We start from the raw sequence: 27,521 nt of genomic DNA, 5'->3' as shown, positions 1-27,521 counted from the left end.
GCTGGAGATGGCTGCTTTTCTTGTCAACCAGCTGAGGCTGATGACTCAGGCTGGGAAGAGTGATCTTTGGCCTCAGCCGAGGCAAGATCCTGTCTTGGGATCCCTGTTTCTGGGAGCTTCTACTAACACAGCCTACCCCAAGCGGGGGTAGCTGGTACACTAACTAAACTTCCTTCTCCTCCCCATGAGACAGGACATGGGACCAACCCACTTCTGCTCACAGAGGAGGGGGAGCTAAAACTGGATTGAACTATTCCAGTCTAGCAATACTAAACTGGCTATGGACCTAATCACACATTGCTGCCACCTGTTGGTGTACAGGGAAATTACAGCATAATATAAAACAGGCCTAGAAATACATTAAAGACAATATACTTATATAGACGGACAATGAAATTACACTTAACATGTAGCAGGGAAAGAGAGTTTAGTAACATACTTCGGGATGTTACATTCCCCCTTACTTTAAGTTAAGCCGTCCTCGGCTTACGTTTAGGAGGGTGAAGGAATCAGCTCTGGGTACCCAATAAATACAAAGTGCTGCGTGAAATACATATGACTTACAAAGACAAAACATTTAACGGCTTTCCCCAGGTTCCTGCCCGCTAGAGTAAGGTGTCCAACACACAGTTTTCTTCTCTTGGTATAACCAGGTAACCTTGATACTGCACAAAGCAAACATCACTGACTGACTTTGTATGTCCTGCGCTATAGACATCAAAGAAAGCATGGGGGTGTCTTTACTCCGTAATCCTGCCATTGTGTAATACAAAGCCCGCAAATAGAAGGGTGGCTTTATCCTGTATTCCCTTCCCTGCACCATAGCCTGAAGAAATTTGGCTTGTAGCACGATCACTATGATGACTGAGGGGAAGCTAAAGTAAGGCAGGCAGGCATCTCAAACTGCGGCCCTCCAGCTGTTGCGAACTACAACTCCCAGCATGCCCGGACAGCCTACAGGTATCAGCCTACAGCAGTTTGAGATGCCTGCTCTAAGGCTTGAGGTACTATACCTTAGGCAAAAGGCTCAGAAGGGGAGGTATTTATCTTCTCCATATCTTCTGGCAATGTCACAGGAGGAGGGTAGCTTAATCCCGTCGCTCTCCTGGAAATGAGACACTTCAGGATGGGAACAATCCTGAACATTTAACAAGCGGGAAGGAGCAGCCTAGGGCTTCTAACGATTCCCAAAGCAGCAGGGATACCTGTGAAGTAACTGGATCTGCCTGGACTTACCACTTGATCCTACCCTGGGTACCTATGGGTATATATCACCGGGTGTAGGCCATTAGTATACAACGTCCCTATGAAGACAGTCCGTATAAGGAGGGGAGAGAACAAGAGCTGTAAAAAAGGCACACTTTAAGTAAGTTGCTACAATTTTTGTTAAGTGCAATTGTTACAATCAGTGCAGAAATTCACATTGCAGCACCTAGAAGAAGAATACACACAATGGGCATGTTGTCTTGAACATTACATAACTTGTAAACTGGTACTTAGTGCAAAAATATTACAGTATAAAATCACAAAGAGCTCAGATATCACGTTTGAGTCTTTTCCTTGGGTGCAAGCTTTTATGTTGCAATAAAACATTTTATATAAAATAGTGCAAATTTTTAATACAAGGATAGGCTCAACAATAACTTGAGTCCTTTTTCTTGAAAGTGCTTAAAGTTGTAGAATCCTCTGGAAACTGATAAAAGTCAATTTGCAATCCACAGGGTTAAAAGTTAATTGCAATCCACAAGGTATAACATGTCATATAAAAGCAACGGTAACCTGAGAAAGGGGATAAAACACTGAACTTGGACATGAGGGGGTTAAGTGCTGTTGGGGGGGGGGGGAGGAGTCCTTACAGAGCATGACCATCAGGGTGAGGACGAACCAGGCAACTTGAAACAAAAATGTTAACACACACAAAAGGCCAACAGGTCCTCACCCGTCAGGAATCAGTCCACGACGTGGCTCCCAAATGTCAGTTTTTTCTTTTAAGGGACACCTTTTAGAGGAAGGTATCCAGCTCCTTGTCACTACTCGAGCTGCTGAAGCGCATAAGAGGGTGCTCTTGCCTCTGGTGGTAGCTCATAGTAGCGGCGGTTGTGGTGCGCCACTGCCCTCTGCTGGTTGCTGCAGGTACTGGTTGGGCAGACAGCCTGGAAAATACTGCAGTTACACGTTGCAGTCTGGAATCTCCAGCCGGCACAGAACCTCTGGCGGAAGGGGCTCAGGAAGGGACACAGCAGGGACTTGAGGCTGCTTCCATGGAAGGGTGTATGGCTGCATCTTGGGGTTGAACGTTAGGACTGAATTGTTAATTTGTCCTACCCTCAGGGTTGGTGGTGCGGCCAAATCGGGGATGAGAGGTGCAGGCTCAGGCTGGGGTTGCTCTCTGAAGCATAGCCTGCCATCGGGAGTCTCTTGGAGGCACCTTACCTTACTCGCAGAGCCTGGTTCTTCCTGCCAGGTCTCTGGGATGACGGCAGGTGTGAGAGGCTTATCTAACAGGGTCACGCCCGCAGAAAAGGGGCCCTGTATAGAACGCATAGGGTGTATTCCACTTGGTCCCCCACACATAGATTGTGCCGGGCCTGAGGCAGGTAATGCCTTTTCACCGAACGTCAGACCACCAAGATTTCAGTCCCAAATAGTTGTCCTGTAGGAAGCCAACCTCCCGTTCCACCGAGAACCACAGGACGGTTCCGGTCCGTCGGGCCAGCTTGGGATCTCCTGGCTGGGGGTTATCCACCACCTGCTTGAGCCACTCCTCGACAGCGGACTTGTATTCCCAGGCCGTATGGGCGAAAGCGGTGATCTCGTGGGGCACCTCAGGATTCAGGTTTGGTGGGAGTAGCACTGGGCGGCAGAGTGGAAACGCCAGCCGCCTCCGCCGCACCAGGTGATTTCTGCAGAGCAGGCCTAGTCCTGGTGGCGGTTGCTGGGACCGCAGGACATGATGCAGGGGCAGATGCGGACCGGGGCATTAGGGAGCGCGACAGCTCCTACCTGTAGTTGCGGCCGGTTCCTCCTGGTTGCCATCTTCGTCTGGAACACCGGCTTGTCAATGGCAAAGGTAGCTCCGTCCTCCGCAGGAACAGGCACGATGTTGTCTTCCGCGGTGGCACTTGGCGTGGCGGAGGGATACACAGCCTCCAGGAACTTAATGAAGTCCTGGCTCTCTACATCAGGGACCAGGACATCAGCGGCGGCCTTCTCTGGATCCTCAGGGATGCTGGCCAGGGTAGGTGGCACAGGCACTTTGGCCACGGAGGGATCCACTGCCACCGGGCCAGTACCGAAGATCGAGGGACCGCGCCTTTTTAGTAGCTGGGAAACTTGGATCTCCAGCGGATATTCTGGATAAACTGGCTCTCCCCCAATGGACATCTGGTTCCACTTAGGACGGGGGTACGCCATCTTCGCTTCCTTCTTGAACACGCAAACTGCCAGATCTGAGGATGTAGCCCAGAGGGAGGAGTCTTCATCCCCTCGGCTCACAACAGAAAGTTCACTGGGGGCAGTCTTTAGTTTTCCCGCTTCCAGGGGGGGGGGGGCGTATTTGACATCTCCGCGCTCTTGGAGGAGTTACTAAGTTTTCCAGCTTTTGGGGGGCGTATTCAGCATTTTCACGCTCTTGAGAGGGCGTTCTGGTCTTTCCCCGCTTCTGGGCATGAAGAAGCGCCATTTTACGAATATATGGCGAATTTCACAATGACAAATTAACCCCTACACTGCTGGAGCGCACATTTAGCGCTTTCTGGCATAGCAGCAGAGCAATAAAGTCACTTTTCAGGGTTTTCTGCACAATCTGCAGCTTCTGCACTACTGTGGAACATGCGGTCGGGTCAGTTTTAACACATAATTGGATCCGGTTCTGTTGGCAGGGATGGCACACAATTCAATCCGATCCTGTTGTCAGGGGTGGCACACAATTCAATCCGATCCTGTTCATGACGCCACATATGCAATGAGCAGGACTACTGGTACGATGGCCAATGATGCAGTGGGTCAGTATATGTATATATATATATATATATATATATATATGTTTATGAGTTGTTCGTGACGTCAATTGCAGCTTGCGCAGGTACTGTTGCAGGGCCCTTTAAGATGTTATAGCTCACGTACCAGGTGAGGAATGCCAGAGGGGGGATAATGTCTCTGTAGTGTCAACGGTGTCTCCTACCTTGATACGGCTGGACTCCTGGATCCTGGCTCACTTGCAATAAAATGAGTGTTAATAGGAGCAACTGAGGAACTTTGGTAATAGTAAATGAGATCCAGACTGGTAATATAATCCAACTTGTCTTTACTTGATGCAGCATAATTCCGCACGAGTTACAGCAATAGTCTTGGGTCCCAGCAGGTATAGGCAATGTATGGCAGGAATCAGTATCTCTACTGCTTCTATACTATGTGCCTGGAGAATCTGGCAGGTATTTATCTTCTGCTCTGTCTGTCTTCTGCTTGTAATGGGCCTGATTAGCTGAGGAGGAATTTGGCTTCTCCTGGACTCTGGATATGCACTCACAGCTTGGCTAGCAGGGAATGCTTCTTCCTGGAGGCTGGAGATGGCTGCTTTTCTTGTCAACCAGCTGAGGCTGATGACCCAGGCTGGGAAGAGTGATCTTTGGCCTCAGCCGAGGCAAGATCCTGTGTTGGGATCCCTGTTTCTGGGAGCTTCTACTAACACAGCCTACCCCAAGCGAGGGTAGCTGGTACACTAACTAAACTTCCTCTCCTCCCCATGAGACAGGACATGGGACCAGCCCACTTCTGCTCACAGAGGAGGGGAGCTAAAACTGGAATGAACTATTCCAGTCTAGCAATACTAAACTGGCTATGGATCACACATTGCTGCCACCTGCTGGTGTACAGGGAAATTACAGCATAATATAAAACAGGCCTAGAAATACATTAAATGACATTAAAGACAATATACTTATATAGACGGACAATGAAATTACACTTAACATGTTGTAGTAGGGAAAGAGAGTTTAGTAACATACTTCGGGATGTTACACTTCTTCCAGGAGAATAACATCACTCTTTTGGCCCATTCTGCGTATTCCCCTGATCTAAATCCAATTGAGAACCTTTGGGGATGGATGGCAAGGGAAGTTTACAAAAATGGACAACAATTCCAGACAGTAGATGGCCTTCGTGCGGCCGTCTTCACCACTTGGAGAAATGTTCCCACTCACCTCATGGAAACGCTTGCATCAAGCATGCCAAAATTTTTTTTTAAGTGATAAACAATAATGGCGGAGCTAATCATTACTTAGTTCATGTTTGGAAGTTGGATTTCTGTTTTGGAGGGGGAGGGGTTAGTTTTTTTTTGGAGGTGTGGTCCTAAACTTTTGATCAACTAAAAAACAGCCTGTTTCAGTTTATTCGTTGTTTTCATTAAATTGATTGATTGAACCTTGTTAAGATCCAGCCATGCTAAATATGATGTTTGCCATTTTTCAAGTGGTCTTAAACTTTTGATCAGGACTGTACGTTACAAAAAATTTTCTTTGTTGTTTTCTAGTAATAACTTTGCAGAAAAGTAACTTTTTCAATAAAAGAAAACAGTTAAAGTAAAAATTCTGTTTTATGCCATGACTTTGATATCACTATGAAGATAATTTTACAGGTCTCGGTGAGATTTGAACCCCAGACCTTCTGTACAGTAAACAGCTAGCTCTGCTGTAAAGCTGGGATTTTTTTCATGCTTTTTTTTTTTCTTCGTATCCCTGTAATCATAATAACCTGTATAATGTAGTAAACATAATATTTATGGCGATTATGTATAATGTATTATTTAGACAGTATTCTCTGGATAGGTCATCAGTAACTGAGTGGGGGGGGATCCCTGCCAATCAGCAGTTTGAGAAGGCACCGGTGCTCAAATTAGTGCTGCAGCCTTCTGTCAGCTTTGCCTAGGCCAATGACGACATGCACATCGATCATATGCCCTAGGCCAGTGGTGGCGAACCTATGGCACAGGTGCCAGAGACTGCACCCGCACCCTGGAAAAAGTCAAAGGCGTGCCAATATGCCTTAGACTCTTCCTGCCACTCATCAGCGCAGGGCGCACTATGAACGGCACAGGCAGCGCACTGAATGTAGGCAGGCTGTTATAGCTAAATGATAAAGTACATGGGAGATACACTATATTGGTAGTCAGGTGAAAGTGCCGTGGTGGCACTTTAGATAAGTGGGTTTTGGGTTGCAGTTTGGGCACTCGGTCTCTTAAAGGTTCGCCATCACTGCCCTAGATGCCCCTCAGCCCTATAGAAGTGAATTGGGCCGGGCGTGATACAATGTACGGCGTTGTGCTTGGTCAGCTCCAAGAAGGCCACACCGCTGAGCGCTCACAGCAGCCGATGCCTTCTCAAACAGCTTATCCGAGGGGGTCCTGGGTGTCGGACCCCACCGACCAGATACTGAAAACAGATCATCAGTATTAAAATCTTGGAAAACCTTTTTAACTGCAGAGCGTTATGGGGGGGAAAAATATCCACCAAAAATTGCCCCCCCCCCCCCATTTATGCCCTTATTTTGTGCAGATTGCCATATCCACAGTGACCTGTGTACACATACTGACCCAGAGTAATAATGATGGCACTTATACCTCACAGAAAAACAAAAAATGGGCACTAGTGCTAGTTTTTTGTTTTTCACCCTATCCCCTAAAACATTAATAAGTTAGACATAAAGTATAAAAATACAGCCCCTCCTGCAGAAGGAAACCTCCCATATGACTACTGCCATAGAAAATACATTAAAAAAGTAAGGTTTGTAAAATGCACATTAAAAATAAAATACATCACTGCGACGTAAAGCGCGACCTGGGGCTGAGCAATATGTGGCAGTGCCCTCGGTGAGGGGACATTTCGGTCCCAGTGCCACCGCCGCCATCCTGAGACTCCGGCACCGGGAGCCCGCTCCATTACACATCCAGTCAGATGATGAGAGGACGCCTCTCCCGCTGTTCGGACTCGGCCAGGGGCGTCCTGTGATTGGACGGGCTGGGTCACGTGTGGCGGCGGACAGCTGGCTGCGGCTGATCGCGGTCGGTGCAGCCGCCTGCTACCGCTCGTGTGCCGGGGCTGTGCTGCTCGGCCTCCGCTTCTAGTCATTCGGCGCAGTATGGGAGACAAGAAAAGCCCGACAAGGTGAGCAGAAAGGGCGGCAGTGCCGGGGACGGGAGGAGCTCTCCGCCTCCAGCGCCCGAGGCCACAGCAGATGCGAGCAGGCCTTGTTGTGCGCTGCATGTAGACATGTCTGCGTCTCACTCTCCTCTCTTCTTCAGGCCGAAACGGCAGCCGAAGCCGTCGTCAGACGAGGGATACTGGGACTGCAGCGTGTGCACCTTCAAGAACAGCGCCGAGGCCTTCAAGTGCCTGATGTGTGATGTGCGCAAGGGGACGTCCACCCGGTGAGAGCAGGCGAACAATGCACGGTGGCCCGGGGGCCCCCAGTCTGTCCTGTATAAGGCTAGGCTCGTGCCATGTCAGCCCCCCTATAGGGGTGGCTGAGGCAGAACAGACTGTGCTGCAGAATGAAAGTAGTCATCTGATTGGTTCCTTCCTGGGACAGGAAGTAGCTGTCTGACATCTACCACTGTCGGCCATGTTGGCTCTTATGGGCTTGCTTCTCTTGGTCACACAGGTGTCCCCCCCTCTCTTTGGCAATGATTGACATGCTTGAATCTATACCTGTTGAGTAATGTTGGGGGCTCTCAGCCTGAGATAAGTGTACCCCAGGGCAGTGATTTCCAACCATGTTAGGGACCCCCTAAGGATGTTTCCTGGGAAGGTCTGTGGCTCTTGGTGTAGAAGAGGCTAAAGAACATGTGCCAAGTTTGGAAGTTATTATGGGGGATAACTGATTGGTGGGGTCCCGTTTTCCCTTCCTGATGGGGCGGCATGCTGCACCATTCATTATCTGTGGGACTTCCAGATTTCTATTTGTTTTGGGGGGGGGGGGGGCTCCAAGGGGTATGGGGGTCGCCATTCTCGTGATCAGTGGGGATCCCTGCACTAGGATAAGGGATTACTGGTAACAATTGGAATACCCAATTAAAGGTGGTGCTCATGTTGTCCCCATGCTGTGTTCTTACTGTGCAGCACATATGACCAGGAGGTTAGGCCCGGATTACACCAACAGATTATCTGACCAATCATTGGTCAGATGACTAATTACACACACAGATCGCCAACTATTGGTCTGATTGGGCAGACACTGGTCAGGTAATCTGTTGGTGCCATACAGACCTAACTTTGATGCCTGGAGCTGTTGGGTTAGAAGTAGTGAGAAAAGCTGCTCTACGTGACGGCAGCAAGAACTGTCACCTGTAGACCTTATTTACAGGACCATGTCCAGATCTAAAAGAAACAGATCAGTGAAAAACCAATCATACACAGATGGCCTCCTCGTGCATTGTGTGTTTTTATCCTGTGCATTGAAGTGGCGAGTCTAATCTGCCAAAATGAGCCAGAATAGGATATACATTTAGTTTCTCCTACTGAGCGCACCGGAAAAAAAAAAACTGGTGTGTGAATAGTCCCTATGACTTCTATGAGTCCGTGGACTGCACATGGAATGGGAAAGGGTTGTGTGAACAAGCCCTTATCTCAGGATGGCCAGCTGATTGCAGCTTGGCAGGGAAACAGGAAGAGTACTGGGCCAGAAGCATACCGTAGCCGCCTCCTCAGTCTGGATGTCTCGGAGTTAGGCTTCATACACACGACCATATCTATATTTCGGTCTGCTGAATACAAATACCTTCTACGTGCACGCCACATTTTACTCACTCCAATTATTAAAAATGTCTGTTCTTGTCCACAGACTGGGCCAGAATAGGACATGTTCTATAATTTGCAGAACGGCCACATGGATCCACAAAAAATACAGATGTGTGCGCTGCCCCATTGAAATGAATGGGTCAGGGAACTGTCCACAAAAGATGCAGACGAATGAAAACTGCGGTCATATACAGAGGCGTTAGGGGCAGGAGTGAAGGTTGCATAGGATGGAGTAGCACACGGATGAAAACTTTGGTCATATACAGAGGCGTTAGGAGCAGGAGTTAGGCTGGGTTCACATGGGCGAGATTTCCGCGCGGGTGCAATGCGTGAGGTGAACGCATTGCACCCGCACCGAATCCGGTCCCAATCACTTCTATGGGGCTGTGCACATGAGCGGTGATATTCATGCATCACTTGTGCTTTGCGTGAAAATCGCAGCATGCTCTATATTCTGCGTTTTTCACGCAACGCAGGCCCCATAGAAGCGATTTTCACGCATGATTGCTAAGATGACAGTCTATTCACTGTATTATTTTCCCTTATTACCTGGTTATAAGGGAAAATAATAGCATTCTTTAATACAGAATGCTTGGTAGAAGGTCAATTGAGGGTTAAAAAATAAAAGTAACTCGCCTCCTCCAATTAATCACGTAGCTGCCGGTCTCCTGATCTTTCTTCAGGACCTGTCAAAGGACCTGTGGTGATGTCACTGAGCTCATCACATGGTCCATCACCATGATAATGGATCACCACAGGTCCTGAAGAAAGAACAGGAGATCGGCAGCTACACGATCAATTGGAGGAGGTGAGTTAATTTTAATTTAATTTTTTTAACCCTCAATTGACCTTCTTCTAAGCATTCTGTATTAAAGAATGCTATTATTTTCCCTTATAACCATGTTATAAGGGAAAATCATAACATTTACAGAATACTGAACCCGAACTTCTGTGAAGACGTTCGGGTCTGGGTACCAAACCTGCCGATTTTTCTTACGTGCATGCAAAACGTATTTGAAAAACGCTTTGCACTCGCGGGGGAAAATCGCACATGTTCCCGCAACGCACCCGCATCTTTTCCCGCAACGCCCGTGTGAACCCAGCCATAGGGGTTGCGTAGTATGGAGTAGCACATGGATGAAAACTATGGTTGTGTGCAGAGGCGTTAGGGGCAGGAGTGAGGATTGCATAGGGTGGAGTAGCACACGGACAACTACGGTCGTATACAGAGGCGTTTGGGGCAGGAGTGAGGGTTGCATGGCATGGAGCATGTGTTTGGAGAGCTCTGCCATAGTATAAATTGTAGGTGCTATAGACCGCTCCTCTGTTTTCCCTCTCCTGCACCAGAGGAAATAGCAGGAAGTATAGCGCCTCTCTGATCACCTGCTTATTGGCCATACACAGAAGAAAGCGTGGTGCAGGAGAGCAGAGGGTTAAGTGTCCTCATGGAAGGCATTTCCTTTGGTCGTGTGACGTGTGTTGGCTGCAACACTCACCACATTGCCAAAGATCACAATGCAATGAAAGCGAACGGGTACATGTATCCCACAAGTTGTGGGTCGCCATGCAACCTTATTCCCTTTCATAAGTTGCAATGCATATTGTGGCCAAAGTCACTATTTAGCCCTAGCCTAAAATAAATTATAAGGGCGAGGCCTGGTATATGGACAAATAAACATTTGGTCATTGACACCAGTGTCATCACTGCCTCATGTAGTTTTCTCAGATTATAGTAAAGTAAGTGCTAAGATGTGACGTTCTCCACCAAGGACCAATAAACATTTTTGAAGTGAATAGTAAATGTACTGACTGATAAGGCAGAGTGGTCATATTGTTCATTTGTAGCACCACAGACATTAAAGAACTCCCACAAATATCTGTAGTCTCCGACCTGTTAGAAAGGTACATGATGTAATCTTCTTACCAGTGACTGTATTTGTGAGTTATCCCCTCCCTTCTGATCCTCAGTCATGTGACCAGCACTCTGACTCTCCAAATAACACAGCATCTTGTGTGGACAGGAAGTCCGTTTCTCTATGTATTCACATGGAAGCCTCAGTCTCATAGGAATGAATAGAGAAGTAACTGACTTCCTGTCCTGTTTCAGTTGGAGATCAGAGAGTTGGTCACATGACATGAGTGGCAAAAGTATGTGGACCTTTATGAATCGGATCGCTGAGCCAGTTGCAAGAAATCCAACCCTGCTGGATTCCTTGCGACCCGCGCAGCAATCCCATTCATTTCTATGGGATAACAGCTACTCTGCAATCCTGGCTGCAACAGCTGTTGCCATGTAGGAAACCGTAAGGATTAGCAGATGACTTCAAGGTGAAATTAGTGTCAGGTGTTTTCATTCAATGGGGTGACAATCTGGTATGAGTGGGGGATCTGTCAAAGTCTGAACTTCACAACACATGCTTGTAGAAGTTTATCATGCCAAAAACAAAGTAGATTTCTGAGGACCTCAGAGGAAGAGTTGTTGATGCTTATCAGGCTGGAAAAAGTTACAAACTCCACCATTCCATAGTCAGGCAGATTGTGTGCAAATGGAGAAAATTCAAGACCATTATTACGCTACCTAGGAGTGGTCGCCAAGAAAGATCACGCCAAGCTGTCTTCAGCTGCCAAGAGTACATGTAACAGGTCAGTCAGTTTCATAGGTACAAATCTTCTGACAGATGCACTTTAATGTAGTAGAAATGTTGTAGAAGACCCACCATCATAAGAGTTGAAGCTGTTTTGTACAGAAGAATGGACTCAAATTTATCAAAGCCAATGTACAGGACTAATCAACAATTGCTGGAAACGTTTAGTTGCAGTTATTGCTTCACCAGGAGGTCACGCCAGCAAAGGTCCACATATTTTTGCCACTCACAGATACGTGATATAAGATAATTTACATAGTACATAAGGCCGAAAAAAGACATCTGTCCATCCAGTTCGGCCTGTCATCCTGCAAGTTGATCCAGAGGAAGGCAAAAAAAAAAAAAAACCTGTGAGGTAGAAGCCAATTTTCCCCACTTTAGGGGAATAAAAAATTCCTTCCCGACTCCAATCAGCCAACCAGAATAACTCCCTGGATCACCGACCCCTCTCTAGTAGCTATAGCCTGTAACATTATTACGCTCCAGAAATACCGTATTTTTCGCCCTATAAGACGCACCCGCCCATAAGACGCACCTAGGTTTTTGGGGAGGAAAATAAGAAAAAAAATATTTTTAACCAAAAGGTGTGCTTTTGGTGGGTTTGGAACTAATGGTGGTCTGTGGGTGGCACTATTACTGGGGATCTGTGAAGGACACTGTTATGGGGGGGGATCTGTGGATGACGGACACTGTTATGGGGGGGATCTGTGGATGACGGACACTGTTATGGGGGGATCTGTGGATGACGGACACTGTTATGGGGGGGATCTGTGGATGACGGACACTGTTATGGGGGGGATCTGTGGATGACGGACACTGTTATGGGGGGGATCTGTGGATGACGGACACTGTTATGGGGGGGATCTGTGGATGACGGACACTGTTATGGGGGGGATCTGTGGATGACGGACACTGTTATGGGGGGGATCTGTGGATGACGGACACTGTTATGGGGGGATCTGTGGATGACGGACACTATTATGGGGGGATCTGTGGATGACGGACACTGTTATAGGGGGGATCTGTGGATGACGGACACTGTTATGGGGGGGATCTGTGGATGACGGACACTGTTAGGGGGGATCTGTGGATGGCACTGTTACAGTGGGGGGATCTGTGGATGGCACTGTTACAGGGGGGGATCTGTGGATGGCACTGTTACAGGGGGGGATCTGTGGATGGCACTGTTACAGGGGGGGATCTGTGGATGGCACTGTTACAGGGGGGGATCTGTGGATGGCACTGTTACAGGGGGGGATCTGTGGATGGCACTGTTACAGGGGGGGATCTGTGGATGGCACTGTTACAGGGGGGATCTGTGGATGGCACTGTTACAGGGGGGATCTGTGGATGGCACTGTTACAGGGGGGATCTGTGGGTGGCACTGTTATATATGTGCCATTCACAGCTCCCCAGCCCATAACAGTGGCATCCACAGCCCCCCAGCCCATAACAGTGGCATCCACAGACCCCCCCCCCCCTTAACTGTGCCATCCACGGATCAGCTCGCCCGCCGCCGCCGCCCCCAGTATACTAATATTAAATGTCTTATTCAATTAAAATGTATTAGATATGCCCCCTCACTCCTAAATTCCTAATAGTACCTTACATCCTATTCCTAGGTTCTGTAATGCAGGCCGGGCGGCCGGCACGTCACTCACTGACGTCACTTGCCTGCGCCGCCTGCTTCATTCATAAAGTAGGCGGCGCAGGCACGTGACATCAAGGAGTTACGCTGCCTGTATTACAGAACCTAGGAATAGGATGTAAGGTACGATTAGCAATTTAGGAGTGAGGGGGCATATCTAATACATTTTAATTGAATAAGACATTTAATATTATATACCGGAGGGGCGGGGCTATAGTACATTGATTGCACCGCCCTGCCGCTATTCCCGGCCCCCAGCTCCTCCTCCCAGTCCCTCCCCCGGCCCCCGCTCACTCTACATCGCATCCAGCGATGTTAAATTGTCAGCATTCGCCCCATAAGACGCAGGGGCATTTCCCCCCGATTTTTTTGGGGGGGGGGAAAAGTGCGTCTTATGGGGCGAAAAATACGGTACATCCAGGCCCCTCTTGAATTCCTTTATTGTACTCGCCATCACCACCTCCTCAGGCAGAGAGTTCCATAGTCTCACTGCTCTTACCGTAAAGAATCCTCTTCTATGTTTGTGTACAAACCTTCTTTCCTCCAGACGCAGAGGATGTCCCCTCGTCACAGTCACAGTCCTGGGGATAAATAGCTGATGGGATAGATCTCTGTACTGACCTCTGATATATTTATACATAATAATTAGATCTCCCCTCAGTCGTCTTTTTTCTAAAGTGAATAACCCTAATTTTGATAATCTTTCAGGGTACTGTAGTTGCTCCATTCCAGTTATTACTTTAGTTGCCCTCCTCTGGACCCTCTCCAGCTCTGCTATGTCTGCCTTGTTTACAGGTGCCCAGAACTGTACACAGTACTCCATGTGTGGTCTGACTAGTGATTTGTAAAGTGGTAGGACTATGTTCTCATCATGGGCATCTATGCCCCTTTTGATGCAACCCATTATCTTATTGGCCTTGGCAGCAGCTGCCTGACACTGGTTTTTGCAGCTTAGTTTGCTGTTTATTAAAATTCCTAGATCCTTTTCTATGTCAGTGTTACCCAGTGTTTTACTTTCCTCAATAAATGTTGTAGTCTAATATTTTTGACTGATTATCTTTATCTACTTTTTGGACTTGTGTAAAAATCTGATGTAGTTTTAGGTCAAACTTATGCAGAAATATAGAAATTCTGAAGGGTTAACAAACAGCGTACGTCGATATTTCTTCACTTCCCATTCATTTCAATGGGAAATTCGGAGTGCATTCTGCACGAAGATAGGGCATTCTGCTACTTTTTTTTCCTTGCTTTTTTTTTTTCAATGTGTCCAAGTGCTGCTTTCCACTAAAATAAATGGCAGGATGTTTGAAGGCGTTTTTTGATTCTGATTCCATGCGGAAAACGTGCCAAAAAACTGTGTGTGCTGGCCCTAAATCTGCAAGACAAGCAAATACTTAAAGGGAACCTGTCACTGGGATTTTGTGTATAGAGCTGAGGACATGGGTTGCTAGATGGCCGCTAGCACATCCACAATACCCAGTCCCCATAGCTCTGTGTGCTTTTATTATTGTGTAAAAAAAAAACTATTTGATACATATGCAAATTAACCTGAGATGAGTCCTGTCCCTGACTCATCTCACGTACAGGACTCCTCTCAGGTTAATTTGCATATGTCTCAAATCGTTTTTTTACACAATAAAAGCACACAGAGCTATGGGGACTGGGTATTGTGGATGTGCTAGCGGCCATCTAGCAACCCATGTCCTCAGCTCTATACACAAAATCCCAGTGACAGGTTCCCTTTAACTTCATCTTGTAATCTTTTAGATGTGACCTAATTCTTTAGTGTTATTTAGTTACCTGTTAGGCTGGTGTCACATGTATTTTTGGTGTTTTTGAGGAATTTTGCAGTTCCTGGTGGCTGGCTTTTTTTTAGGATAAGAATGCCAGCTCCAGATGTTGCACGGAAGTCTATGGAAAATATTAAATGCTGGACAGGAAAAGGACACCTCTAAAAATGCTTGTAGAAAAACTGAATTTCCTAGCATTGTTTTACAAGCCAAAAAACACTAACAAAAAAGATTGTGTCAGCACCCTACTGCTCTTTTAACATCAGGGCCCTGCATTTGGTGTATATGCAGCTGGCATCCTTTCTCCTGGCAGTAGCACATGCATGTGCCTTTCATCCGTGGTACAGCATATGTCAGGAAAATCCTGCAATGGAGGGTTGAACTGTGGTGGAAATACAGTTTTGATTGTACAAAAATGTGGAGTCTTCTGATAACTGGAAACAAGATTTAATGGGAAGGTGTCAGCCCCATTCAGGACCATAATCTACAGTAATACATGAGGAGTACTGCAGATAAAGGAGTCCACTGTTTTCCCTTGTCAGCACTCAAAGCTGCACTGAAATACACAGTCCAGGCTGCTGTGCTGATGGAGAGGACTCCTGTGCACATGCACAGCAGTCCTGACATTTATAAGCAGCTCTGTGCGCTGACAGCAGGGAATGGGGAGCAGTAGGAAAAAATAAATAAGTTATCTAGACTTAATTACAATACTACCCACGTATTACTGCATTTAATAGTCAAGGATTGTGGTGACAGTCCTTTTAAGGCCTCTTTCACACAACAAACCGCAGATCCACATAATATGGATACTGTCCTTGTGCCATCCGCTTTTTTTTTTTTTTTTGCGGAACGGACATACTGATACAGATGAACCATGTGCTTTTCGCATCTGTATGTCTGTTTCGCTAAAAGATATAACATGTCCTATACTTGTCCATTGAAGTCATTGAGTCCGCCAAAAGCTGCTTATGCAACACGGACGGTATCTACAATTTGCTAACCGCAAATGTGAGTGGAGAAGAAAAAGACATTGAAGTAAAAAGTAGTGCGTAACAAGTAAGATTGGTTTCACTTCCACCACATCGAAACCCCTTGTTGTTCTGGTGACCTGGACTTTATAAAACGGTGATCAAAGTTCAGTAGGACCATGGGGGCAGTCTGGATCTAGCTGTACTACAGACGCAGCTTGGAGTTTGCAGAGTTAGGTGATTACGGTAGCCACAATGCTTTGCTGAATTCGTTGTGTGATGGACACCACCGGTGCCCGATGCACTCCAATGACCTACCATCGGTTCTTGATATCAGATGTGGTGTAAGAGCTTCAAACAGCAATGTGAACAAACTTTACTCAACATTTTATGCAGATTTGAACTTTAAAGACTGAGGCTTGCTTCATCATGATAAATACATAAAAAAAACTAAAATGCATTTCTGTCGTTTCTGACTTCAAAATGTTTGTTTCTCCATCTACACCATGAGGTGAAGTGACTACTGAGGTCAACACAACCCATTGCTACCAAAGCAACGCTGTAATTTGGCTTCTCACAATGAGTGGTGTAGACCAGGTCTTCTACCTATAGCAAGAATGTTTGCCTCAATAACTGTGTTTTCTTTATGCAGGAAACCAAGACCTGTTTCACAGTTGGTTTCACAGCAGGTGACACAGCAATTTGTGCCTCCCATGCAGTCAAAGAAGGAGAAGAAAGACAGAACAGAGAAAGAAAAGAGTGAAAAAGAAACATCTATTAAAAAGAACAGTAACAAGAAAACAAGGTAGTATTCTTTGAAATCTTTTTTCCACTGTATTGACATGCCAACTTCATTTATCTAAACCTAACATGTTGTAAATGTAAAGGAGGTTCTAGTAGGTAAATCAGGCAAAGCTCATGTTGGGAGTCCTGATTTCCTCATATAGTCTGTCAGGAACCTTGTCTTACTGTAGGGCAGTTTTTCTTCACATACAGGCTTGTTTATGTGTATAGAGATCCATGGATGTAAAGCCGACCTGTGGATAAAAGGTACCGTATTTTTCGCCGTATAAGACGCACCGGCCTATAAGACGCACCTAGGTTTTTGAGGAGGAAAATAAGAAAAAAATCTGTGGGGATCTGTGGGTGGCACTGTTATGGGGGATCTGTGGATGACACTTATGGGGGATCTGTGGGTGACACTTATGGGGGATCTGTGGGTGACACTTATGGGGGATCTGTGGGTGACACTTATGGGGGATCTGTGGGTGACACTTATGGGGGATCTGTGGGTGACACTTATGGGGGATCTGTGGGTGACACTTATAGGGGATCCTCTCTGGATGGCACTGTTATGAGGATGAGGATCTGTGAATGACAGTTATGGGGGGGATCTGTGGATGACACATATATAGCATCTTATGCTGTCATCCACAGATCCTCTCCATAAGTGTCCCTGTAGTGAATGACCCTCAATACAGGGGGTGGGGGTCGCATCTGCTTTAATGACAGCGGGGCCCGTGCAGTGACTATTCTACTACACGGGCCCCGCTTACTGTATAATCATATCTCTCTAATAGTTAATTGTTCTATGCATGTAATCGCATAATGAGCGCTGTGTATTACCGTACTTAAAACTAGCAGCGCTCGCCGTTCGGAGCAGAGAGGAGGCAGGAGGCAGGCCGGGAGGACGGGCGCTTGCAACGTGAGTCATACGTCACGCGCCTGCGCCGCCTGCTTCATTCATAAGTGGGCGGTGCAGGCGCGTGACGTATGACTCGCGCTGCAAGTGCCTGTCCTCCCGGCCTGCCTCCTCCTCTCTGCTCCGAACGGCGAGCGCTGCTAGTTTTAAGTACGGTAATACACAGCGCTCATTAGCGCTCATTATGCGATTACATGCATAGAACAATTAACTATTAGAGAGATATGATTATACAGTGAGCGGGGCCCGTGTAGTAGAATAGTCACTGCACGGGCCCCGCTGTCATTATAAATGCAGATGCCGCCCCCAGCCCCTCCTCCCTCACAGCTGATACACCCGCCGCGCGGCATCGCGGCGGGTGTATCATTGAAAACTGGGCAAAATAAGTTACATTCGCCGTATAAGACGCACTGCTATTTTCCCCCCACTTTTGGGGGGAAAAAAGTGCGTCTTATACGGCGAAAAATACGGTATATATGCATTACCTGACTCTGTCCATCATCCCTATGCAGCTGTTTCCTCATATTAGCACTTGGGATCAAACTTGATAAGTCAAGTTCTATTAACCCCTTAACGCCCAGCGCCGTACATCTATGGCGCTCTGATCGGGCGGGTGCAGCAGCTGCCCGATCAGACCCCCAAAAGTTGAAGTCCCAGAGTGGGACAAAAAAAATAAAGTGAAAAAAGAAGTAAAGTTTCAAGTAAAAAATAAATAAAATAAAGTTCCTTTTCACAAAAACTAAAACAAACAACCCAAAAAAGTATACATATTTGGTATTATCGCGTACATAACAACCTGCTCTATAAAAATACCACAGATGAACGTTGTAAATAACAAAAAATAAAAACGGTGCCAAAACAGCTATTTTTTGTTACCTTGCCTCACAAAAAGTGTAATATAGAAGTACCAACAAAACTGCCACCTTATCCCGTAGTTTCCAAAATGGAAAGGGCTTCAAATGGGACAAGGTGTCAAAAAAACTATCCAGCAAAATCTGCCTTCCAAAAACCATATGGCGTTACTTCTGCGCCCTGCCGGGTGCCCATACAGCAGTTTACAACCACATATGGGGTGTTTCTGTAAACTACAGAATCGGTGGCAAAAATATTGAGTTTTGTTTGGCCTTTAACCCTTGCTTTGTTAGTGGAATTTTTTTTATTAAAATGGAAAATCTGCCAAAAAATGAAATTCTAGAATTTCATCTCCATTTTCTACATGTCAGATTTGCTAAAAAATAGCCTGGGCAGAAAGGGAACTTTCTGGTCATTTGACCTACTGGTATTCAGTAATAACCTGTGGAAGGAAGATCTTTTAAATAGTACTCTTACTTTCCCCACCCTCCCTCTGCTGATGCCGCCATCTCTTCTGCACTGTCACAGTGTGTGGGTTCTTCTACCCAGATGCTGACTGCATGTGGTTTGCATTTACTACCACAGTATGTATTGAAAAAGTATTCATACCCCTTGAACTTTTCCGCTTTTTTTATTTATTTTTTTCAAGTTACAACCACAAAAATTTTATTGGGATTTTATGTGGTAGACCAACACAAAGTAGTATCAAGTATTTGTGAGGTGAAAAGAAAAGAGACATGGTTTTTACAAATTTTAACAAATAATAATCAGAACATTGTGGTGTTCATTTGTATTCAGCCCCCTGTACTCTGATACCCTAAATAAAATCCAACGTGACCAATTGCCTTCAGAAATTTTTAAATACAGTCCACTGGTGTGTAATTTATTCTCAGTATAAATACAACTGTTCTATGAAGGCCTCAGAGGTTTGTTAGAACATTAGTGATCAAACAGCATCATGAAAACCAAGGAACACACCAAACAGGTTAGGGATAAAGTTGTGGAGAAGTGTAAATAAAGCACGGCTAGGTTATTGAAAATAAAAATATCCCAAGCTCTCAACATCTTACAAAGCATTGTTCAATTATCATCTGAAAATTGATGGATTATGGCATAACTGCAAACCTACCAAGACAGCCTAGGCAAGGATAGCACTAATTAGAAAAGCAGCCAAGAGGTCCATGGTCACTCTGGAGTTGCTGCAGAGATCCACAGCTCAGGTGGGAGATTTGTGGTTGTAATGTTAACAAAAAGTTCAAGGGGTATGAATACTTAACAAGGCACTGTATGCAGCTGAACAGTAAAAGTGGCCACATCCAGTTGGGACCCGGACGCGGGGAGAACCTGCATTGTCTGTGAGGGCAGCGGAGACGTCTGCATTGGCAGAGCGAGGGGTAAAAGATCTTTCTTTCACAGGTTATTACTGAATACTGATTAGGTGGAATGACCGGAGAAATTATTTAACCATATTATTTGTCATTTAAACCATGTTTTAAACCTTTTCTTGCCGGGCACTTCGATAACCAAGAATGTATGAGATATGTCCTTGCTACTAATGACTATCTCAGTGTGTATAGCAGCTGGAGATATGAGCCAGGTCTTGTTTTATAGCTGAAAATCTAAGTGATACCACCAGAAATAGTGCTGTGAAATGAAAGCTGCATATACTACAGCTCTCACTTTTGACCCAATTTCTAAAGGCAATAGCTTAGGCAATATTGTGGCTAGCACCGGTATCCTGTTCTTGTTTTAAAGCTTAGATTCTCTGCTTTAAATCATATATCTACTAGATATAGTGGGTTAAAATAGCAGCCCTCCATTTAGCCAGCTATGGTCTCTGTCGCTCACTGTCGCCGTAAACAATCTTTTTCGAGTTCTTTTACAAAAAGTAAATCAGTTTGGCCACTTTTCAGACTGGTGTGATACAAGGGCTTTTTTGATGCCCATAGCATAGTCACAACACCTGTACCTCCCACGATTCATTAGAACCAGAGTTCTAGCACTTTTAAAGGGGTTGTCCCACGAAAAATATTCTACAGTTTTCGAACCAGCCCATGGATCTGAATACTTCTGTAATTGCATGTAATTAAAAATGTAGCATAGTCACTGAGTTATTCAATAAAATGTATCTGTATAGCGCCACCTGCAGTTCTTTTTTATTTCTTTGACCTGCTCACTGAAAAGGCTGTGATAGGTAGAGCATGGACATGCCCCCTGAGCTGCAGAAGGAAAGACACTCCCCTTGAGCTGCCAGCTTGATATAAATCTAGCAGAGCAATGAATGGGGAGATCTCTGGATCCGTGAGAGGTACAAGACATGTTTTATATGATGTCTGATTTTAAATTTTTTACATTTAGTCATGGGATAACCCCTTCAAATCCAGTCTGATGAACTGCAGGAGGTTCAGGTATTGTGTAAATCAAGGGCAAGCAATAGAGCACCCCTACACCACCTACGTCAAAGTGGCCTTATTAGGTGTAGGGACTTGTCATTTTGAATTGGGATTACATATTGTTTAGGAGTGTGGGAAATTATATTTCCCCCCCCAAGGCCATCAGCTCCCCCCTAGTGCCATCAGCTCTCTGTGCCATCAGCTCTCTGTGCCATCAGCTCCCCCCTAGTGCCATCAGTCCTCTGTGCCATCAGCTCCCCCCCAGTGCCATCAGTCCTCTGTGCCATCAGCTCCCTCCCAGTGCCATCAGTCCTCTGTGCCATCAGCTCCCCCCCCAGTGCCATCAGTCCTCTGTGCCATCAGCTCCCCCTCCCCAGTGCCATCAGTCCTCTGTGCCATCAGCTCCCTCCCCAGTGCCATCAGTTTTGTGCCATCAGCTCCCCCCCGGTGCCATTAGTTCTTTTTGTACCATCAGCTCCCCCCAGTGCCATCAGTTCTTTGTGCCATAAGCTCCCCCCCCAGTGCCATCAGTTCTTTGTGCCATAAGCTCCCCCCCAGTGCCATCAGTTCTTTGTGTCATAAGCTCCCCCCAGTGCCATCAGTTATTTGTGCCATCAGCTCCCCCCCCAGTGCCATCAGTTCTTTGTGCCATCAGCCCCCCCCCAGTGCTATCAGTTCCTTTTGTACCATCAGCTCCCCCCAGTGCCATCAGTTCTTTGTGCCATCAGCTCCCCCCAGTGCCATCAGTTCTTTGTGCCATAAGCTCCCCCCAGTGCCATCAGTCCTCTGTGCCATCAGCCCCCCAGTACCATCAGTCTTCTGTGCCATCAGCCTCCCCCATGCCATCAGTCCTCTGTGCCATCACCTTCCCTCTATGCCATGAGTACTCTTTGACATCACCCCCCCTATGCTAGCATTCCTCCGTTTCCTCAGCATCCCCAGTGCCACAATCTCTGCTTCTAGCCATCAGTCTCTCCTGTAGGGGTGCCGCTCAACGACTCGTCCATCTTCTTTTCCGTGCTCTGCACTGTCCTTCTGATGTCACACAGCGCCAGGTCATAGTGCGCACTTACATGCACTATGTGTCAGGATCCAATGCAGCGTGGTGCGGCCGGCAGGTGACCACGGAGACTGAGTAACAGCAAGCGCTTCACTCACTCTCCGTGGTCACATGACACAAACGAATCCTCAATGCGAAAAATTAGCATCAAGGATTTTTTTTTTGTGTCGAATTACTCGATTGCAGCCCTAAGCAGGCTGTTTCTTGCCGGGCTGGCCTGCCAGATGTACAAGCGCTGGTGTGAAACTAGCCTGTCAATAGTGTCCCCTCCAGATCATTGTGTCTATGGACCATAGCAATTTTCTTAATGCTGTTAAGAACAGCTCAGGCAAGATGGCAGCCCTCATAATCATGCTCAGGAAATAGAATACAAAAATCTGTAGTCAGAAAATAAAAACACATTAGAAAAAAAGAGATGTGTTCCTATCTGGTTTTAACTGTCAGATAACATTTGCGGTGACACATTTCCTTTAACAAATGAACCAGTGAATCTAGATGTGTGGTACGTATGCACAAAGCAAGAGATGGGAGGCGACACTCGCACAATGTATGTAGACATAAAGTAAGGCCACACATAAAAAGTCACAAATCCAAAATATACCAAATATAAGAATTTTATTGTAGCCCAGAAAAACACAAACATTTAAAATCCTGTATACAGAAAAATGCATGGTTGGGTACACCATAAGTACCTACCCCAGAGTGCAGACCTCGGATTTACCAAGGCACCCAGACCAACCTAATGAAAAACACTCTGCAGTCAGGCCAGTATGCTAACGCATTATAGTAACACAATACAATTTTAACCAATTTAACATTTATGTAATTATTATAAATATGTATCATATATTATATTTGAATTTCAATGTAGTTTTTGCTAATATTCGGTTATAACTCCTTTTTAAAAGGGTTTTCTGAGATTTTTGAACTGATGACCTATCCTCCGGATAGATCATCAGTACATGATCGGTGGGGGTACCTCCGCCAATCAGCTGTTTGAGAAGGCACCAGAACTTGCAGTAGCGCCGTGCTTACCAAGCATAGCACTGTACACTGTATAGCGGCTGAGCTGCATCTAGGCCATATGACCAATGAACATGATGTCACATGGCCTAGGGAAAGCTGTCAGGAGGCAGTGACACTACTGTGAGCACCAGTGCCATCTCAAACAGCTGATCAGCAGGGGTCCCGGGACCCAGGATAGGTCATCAGTTCAAAATTCTCAGAAATCCCCTTTAATATTGATAAACTCATCCCTGGTTCATTAGTAAGCCCTGGAAAGACAGAGTGGAGCAGGGATGCCAACAATGAGCTCTGGCAACAGATGAAATAGCAGGGGCTCTTAGTCCATTTAGGGGACAAGTCACCTCTGTGCCCAGTCATTGGCTGCAGGGCACACACGACCCCTGTCCACCAGACGTTTACAAGTCATGGCAGCGGGGGACCAAAGGAGTAGGAACTCCCCTCCAAGGCTCCAATGGGTCAGTCAAAAAGGCTTAGAAAGTGGGACAAACCCTTTAAAATCTCTGTCCCAACACATAAAAAAATTGAAATGACAGTTACATTTTAAACACAAAAGTGTTTTAATATTCTATAATCAATCTTTATTGATAATATTACAAATACAACAAACCAGATATAGAAATATATAGGGTAATATAGTCAAAAAGTTACCTGTTTCTATATTATTTATTTTTTTTTATTTATTTTTTTGTAGGCCACGGTTGAAAAATGTGGACCGAAGTAGTGCACAGCATTTGGAAGTCACTGTGGGGGACCTAACGGTCATTATTACAGACTTTAAAGAGAAAACAAAGTCCCCTCCTACATCCAGTGCCACTTCTGTGGACCAACATAGTCAAAGTGGATCTGGCTCAGAAAACACAGAGCGGGGAATATCCAGGTCATCATCACCCAGGGGCGAAACCTCATCCGTAAATGGAGAATCTCATTAAAGTTTCTCTAGTGTTTTCTAGATATTGTGACAAGAAACTTCTTTCTGCCAATATTCACCACAGTTACATGGGAAAAATCTGACGCAAATCTGATATTTTTGAGAAAGAAAGTGAGTATGTATGCACTTATTTTTTTAATGCTATATTTTAAGTGCGCCTTGAAAGATAAGCCTTTCAAGGTAAGTGACACCAAAAGATGAAGAGGGTTTGCATAATCAGAAATATTAACAAGTCCAAATGTTCCTGGTACATGTTGATTGATGTAGGCACTCGGATATTTACCAAATGACAATAGTCCGCACTAGCTGCCGTGTCTATCCTGTGTGACATTTGCTTTACGAGTCTCACTAAACCCAAGCTGCAGTACTTAGGGACGCTACCACAGATGTCTCTATCCAGTCATATAGATTTATGTTTACACATGGCTGTACCTTTCCGAAATCTGGATTATATAGGTAACGGTTTAACACCTGTTCCATCATTCTTAGTCTCTAGTAAAAGAGTCATAAGCACACTTGCTGAATATTTTGGGTGTGCCAAGACATAAGCCGGTTTCAGCTCCAGTCACACAGTGTGAGCGGCTGCCTCCTACAGTACATCCGGAGAGTAGACCAGGGGTTGTGACTATGCGAGGCAGGCTGTGGTGTGAGGCTTCAACGTTCCATTGGATATTTTCTTGGATGGATCACTGTGCGGAATTAGACAAGCTGTGGTTTTATGAATGGATCCCTGTAAATTGCATTAACCCCTTGAGAGTAAAACAGTACTTCCCAGTTGTCCAGTGTTATACACAATTTATGTTGACTGAAAGAAGCAAATGACATCACCTGAGAACTATAGGGCTAATAATGGAGATGTGTAATGAGGAATTTAAAGGCACTGTCATTTAATTTATTGGTTTGTATGTGGAACGCTGCAACTCTACAGTAAATATACTATGTGATTTTTCTTTTATCAGGATGATTATACGATCTGTAAACCAATTTGTTTGCACTGGGCTACATCACATTACAGAAAAGTTTCTTTAAAGGGGTTGTCCAGTGTTAGGATATTGATGACTTATCCTCAGGACAGGTCATCCATATTAGAACGTGGGGGTCCAACATCCGACACCCTTGCATCTTCAACCAGCTGATCGGTGAAGGTGCTGGGAGTCAGACCCGACTGATCTCATATTGATGACCTGTTCTGACGCTTGAACCATATCGGTGCAGGCTTTATAGCAGAGTGGAGCGAGCGCAGGGCCTGTGCCCGCTCTGCTAAAGCCTGACATAGCACATCTATGTCAGGCTTTAGGAGAGAAGGGCTGCTACAGGCAGGAGCAGCGATGTGTGCTGCTACCTCTACAGCGCTCAGAGTGGTTCCAGAGGAATCCATACTTCCATACAACCGCTACACAAGTGTATGGATTGCAAAGTGCAAACTTCAGGTATCTATTTCACAAGGAAAAGTAAAAAACAAAAAACATTACAATAATGATTACCACCACATTTAGAATAGGTTTTGAGAAGGGTTATCTGAAGGTTTATGTACACTTTCAGGGGCCCATACACCTTCAATAGTTATTGGTCGTCTACTCATTTAGCCTACAGCTGTCTCGCCTGACTTCCCCCAGGGGAGCAAAGGGATTGACATTCAGTGCCATCATCTGTCAGAGTGAGAGTCTGGAGCTACCTGTACTGTAGATTGTCGGTCAGTCCCACCTGTAGGACATCATGCAGTATGTACAAGCTAATAAATTAAGGACTTCTAAATGTAGATTTTACAATGTGTAAAGGTGTTTGTGGACTGTTATCCATGCAATGGCAGGATATAATTAAACCAGGACCTTGATTTAAAGAACTGTAGAACTTCCACAAGAATGTTTAATGTTAACCTCTCTTTAACACATTTTAAAGTCTGAACACCATTGCATTGAATTTGTTTTTTACTGTTCATTTGCTCCTAAGTGGAGGGGGGGGATATCTAAATTTTGAGGGAGGGAAGAGCACACAAGCTGTAGAAATCAGTCTGAAGGAGGAAGGGGAAAACTGTGTAGGCGGTGTATGAATGTAAAGAAAGCAGAGCACCCACAGCAAACTCCTTGGGGGGTTACTGTTCACGATCACACACTCTTCACCATCAATGTCTGTCAGTACAAGTGAGAGGGAATACCTCATGAGCTGTAGGAGAAAGAAGTCCAGCAATGAAGCTGTTAATGATAAATAAAAGCTAGTGAAGACAGCAGTACCCTGGACACACAGATCCAGCATATATTACTGGGATAGACACAGCACATGAGGAATGTCTGAAACTAGGGTCAGGTTGTGAATTTCAGGGGGTCTGAAAGATCATGAAGGAATGAAGATTGTGGACTTAATGCAACAACTTAAGGTATTTACCAACATAAAGGAGTTTTCCAAGTTGTTGGCAGATTTGCCTAAGAAGATATTATAAAATAATAAAGTATATAACTACCAGTTAAAATCCCTAATGTTCCAGTGCTTCCAGTCTTGTCCTCTCTGCCAGTCTATATGCAACAGTTCATGACACATAAGTGGAACACTGGGTGATTTAAAGGGGTTATCCAAGACCTATAATGCACCCCCAAATGCCTGGGCACCTCACACAGATTGTAAGTACCTCGCTCCCCGGCACCAGCTTCACTGGCGCGGGTGAAAACATCTGGCATCGTGGGGACAGGGGGTATACAGCACTGGAACTAGCCTTCCTAGCCTCACTGAGATGCTAGGGAGGCTCGTTCCCGTTGCGACCTGCTATTGGCTTCCCAGCCACCGCAGGCCATGCCAGCATCAGAAGCGATGCAGGTGTTGGGTAATGAGATATAGGGGGGAAGGGGGGACGGCATTATAGGTCTTGGATACTCCCTTTAATAGGTGATTGGACGTTTTTATTATTTAATAACCTCTTCCCCCTCCTTGTTCAGATTTGTCAAGCACCCTGCAAAACTCTGTACACTTGCAGGTTTACTCCAAGAAACGTGGTGGCATTGGGTAAGATACAGATTAGGCACATTCAGTGCCACTTAGTCAGTGGTTTGTGAATGGTTAGGGCAGCTGAATCTGCTAAGCATATAGCCTCCATTTGAGCAGTTTTCACCATTAGACTTTTATTCCACATCAGACAATGTGACTATTCTCTTTTGAAATGAATGAGAGATTTGGAACCACTCAAAGAAGTGATTATGCCGTAGGCCTATTAGAGGGAGCCCCCCTTTAAACACTGTGAACAAGTACTAGCTGCATACATGAAAAATGGACAGAACATTTCTTGCTTCCATGCATTTGTTACCCACAAAATGAGCACTACCTACATGTGGACTGCTTTTATGTAGTGTAGTTTTGGTTTAGATTTTTAATGCAAAAATTATATGGAACAATATCTACTTTTCATCACGCAGAGAAACACCCTTAGGGCTGTTTCACACGAGCGGATGCCGTGCGTGACATCCGCTGCGTGAATGACAGCCAAGACCCGATGCGGACAGCAGAGACACGGAGCAGTAACATGATTGATAATGCTCCATGCCTCACTGTGATCTCTTTACTACAAAATCACAGTGACAACTTTATCTCACTGTGATTTCGTAGTAAAGAGGTCACAGAGAGGCACGGAGCATCATCAGTCATGTTAATGCTCCGTGCCTCTGCAGTCTGCATCGGGTCTTGGCTGTCATTCACGCAGCGGATGTCACGCACGGCATCCGCTCGTGTGAA

The 27,521-nt window shown here is 45.7% G+C and overlaps 1 protein-coding gene across 1 annotated transcript; it reads left to right on the top strand.

The window, feature by feature from the left end:
• The first annotated feature begins 6,852 nt into the window (after window positions 1–6,852).
• On the top strand, window positions 6,853–27,276 carry YAF2 (YY1 associated factor 2). Its single transcript, XM_044280357.1, has 4 exons — window positions 6,853–7,160; window positions 7,298–7,423; window positions 16,496–16,648; window positions 23,568–27,276. Exons 1-4 carry the CDS (start codon window positions 7,135–7,137, stop codon window positions 23,803–23,805), a joined length of 543 nt encoding a protein of 180 aa, XP_044136292.1. The 5' UTR covers window positions 6,853–7,134; the 3' UTR covers window positions 23,806–27,276.
• Window positions 27,277–27,521: the final 245 nt, after the last annotated feature.

Source organism: Bufo gargarizans, chromosome 2 (genome assembly GCF_014858855.1).
Source record: "Bufo gargarizans isolate SCDJY-AF-19 chromosome 2, ASM1485885v1, whole genome shotgun sequence".
In the NCBI taxonomy this organism is placed as follows: domain Eukaryota; kingdom Metazoa; phylum Chordata; class Amphibia; order Anura; family Bufonidae; genus Bufo; species Bufo gargarizans.
The sequence above is the reverse complement of the archived record's forward strand: the minus strand, read 5'-3'. Positions and strand labels throughout refer to the sequence as shown.

Coding starts and splice junctions, on each gene's coding strand:
- YAF2 (XM_044280357.1), top strand. CDS start 7,135: ATGGGAGACAAGAAAAGCCCGACAAG. Junction 7,161..7,297: donor GACAAGAAAAGCCCGACAAG/GTGAGCAGAAAG, acceptor TCTCTTCTTCAG/GCCGAAACGGCAGCCGAAGC. Junction 7,424..16,495: donor CGCAAGGGGACGTCCACCCG/GTGAGAGCAGGC, acceptor TTCTTTATGCAG/GAAACCAAGACCTGTTTCAC.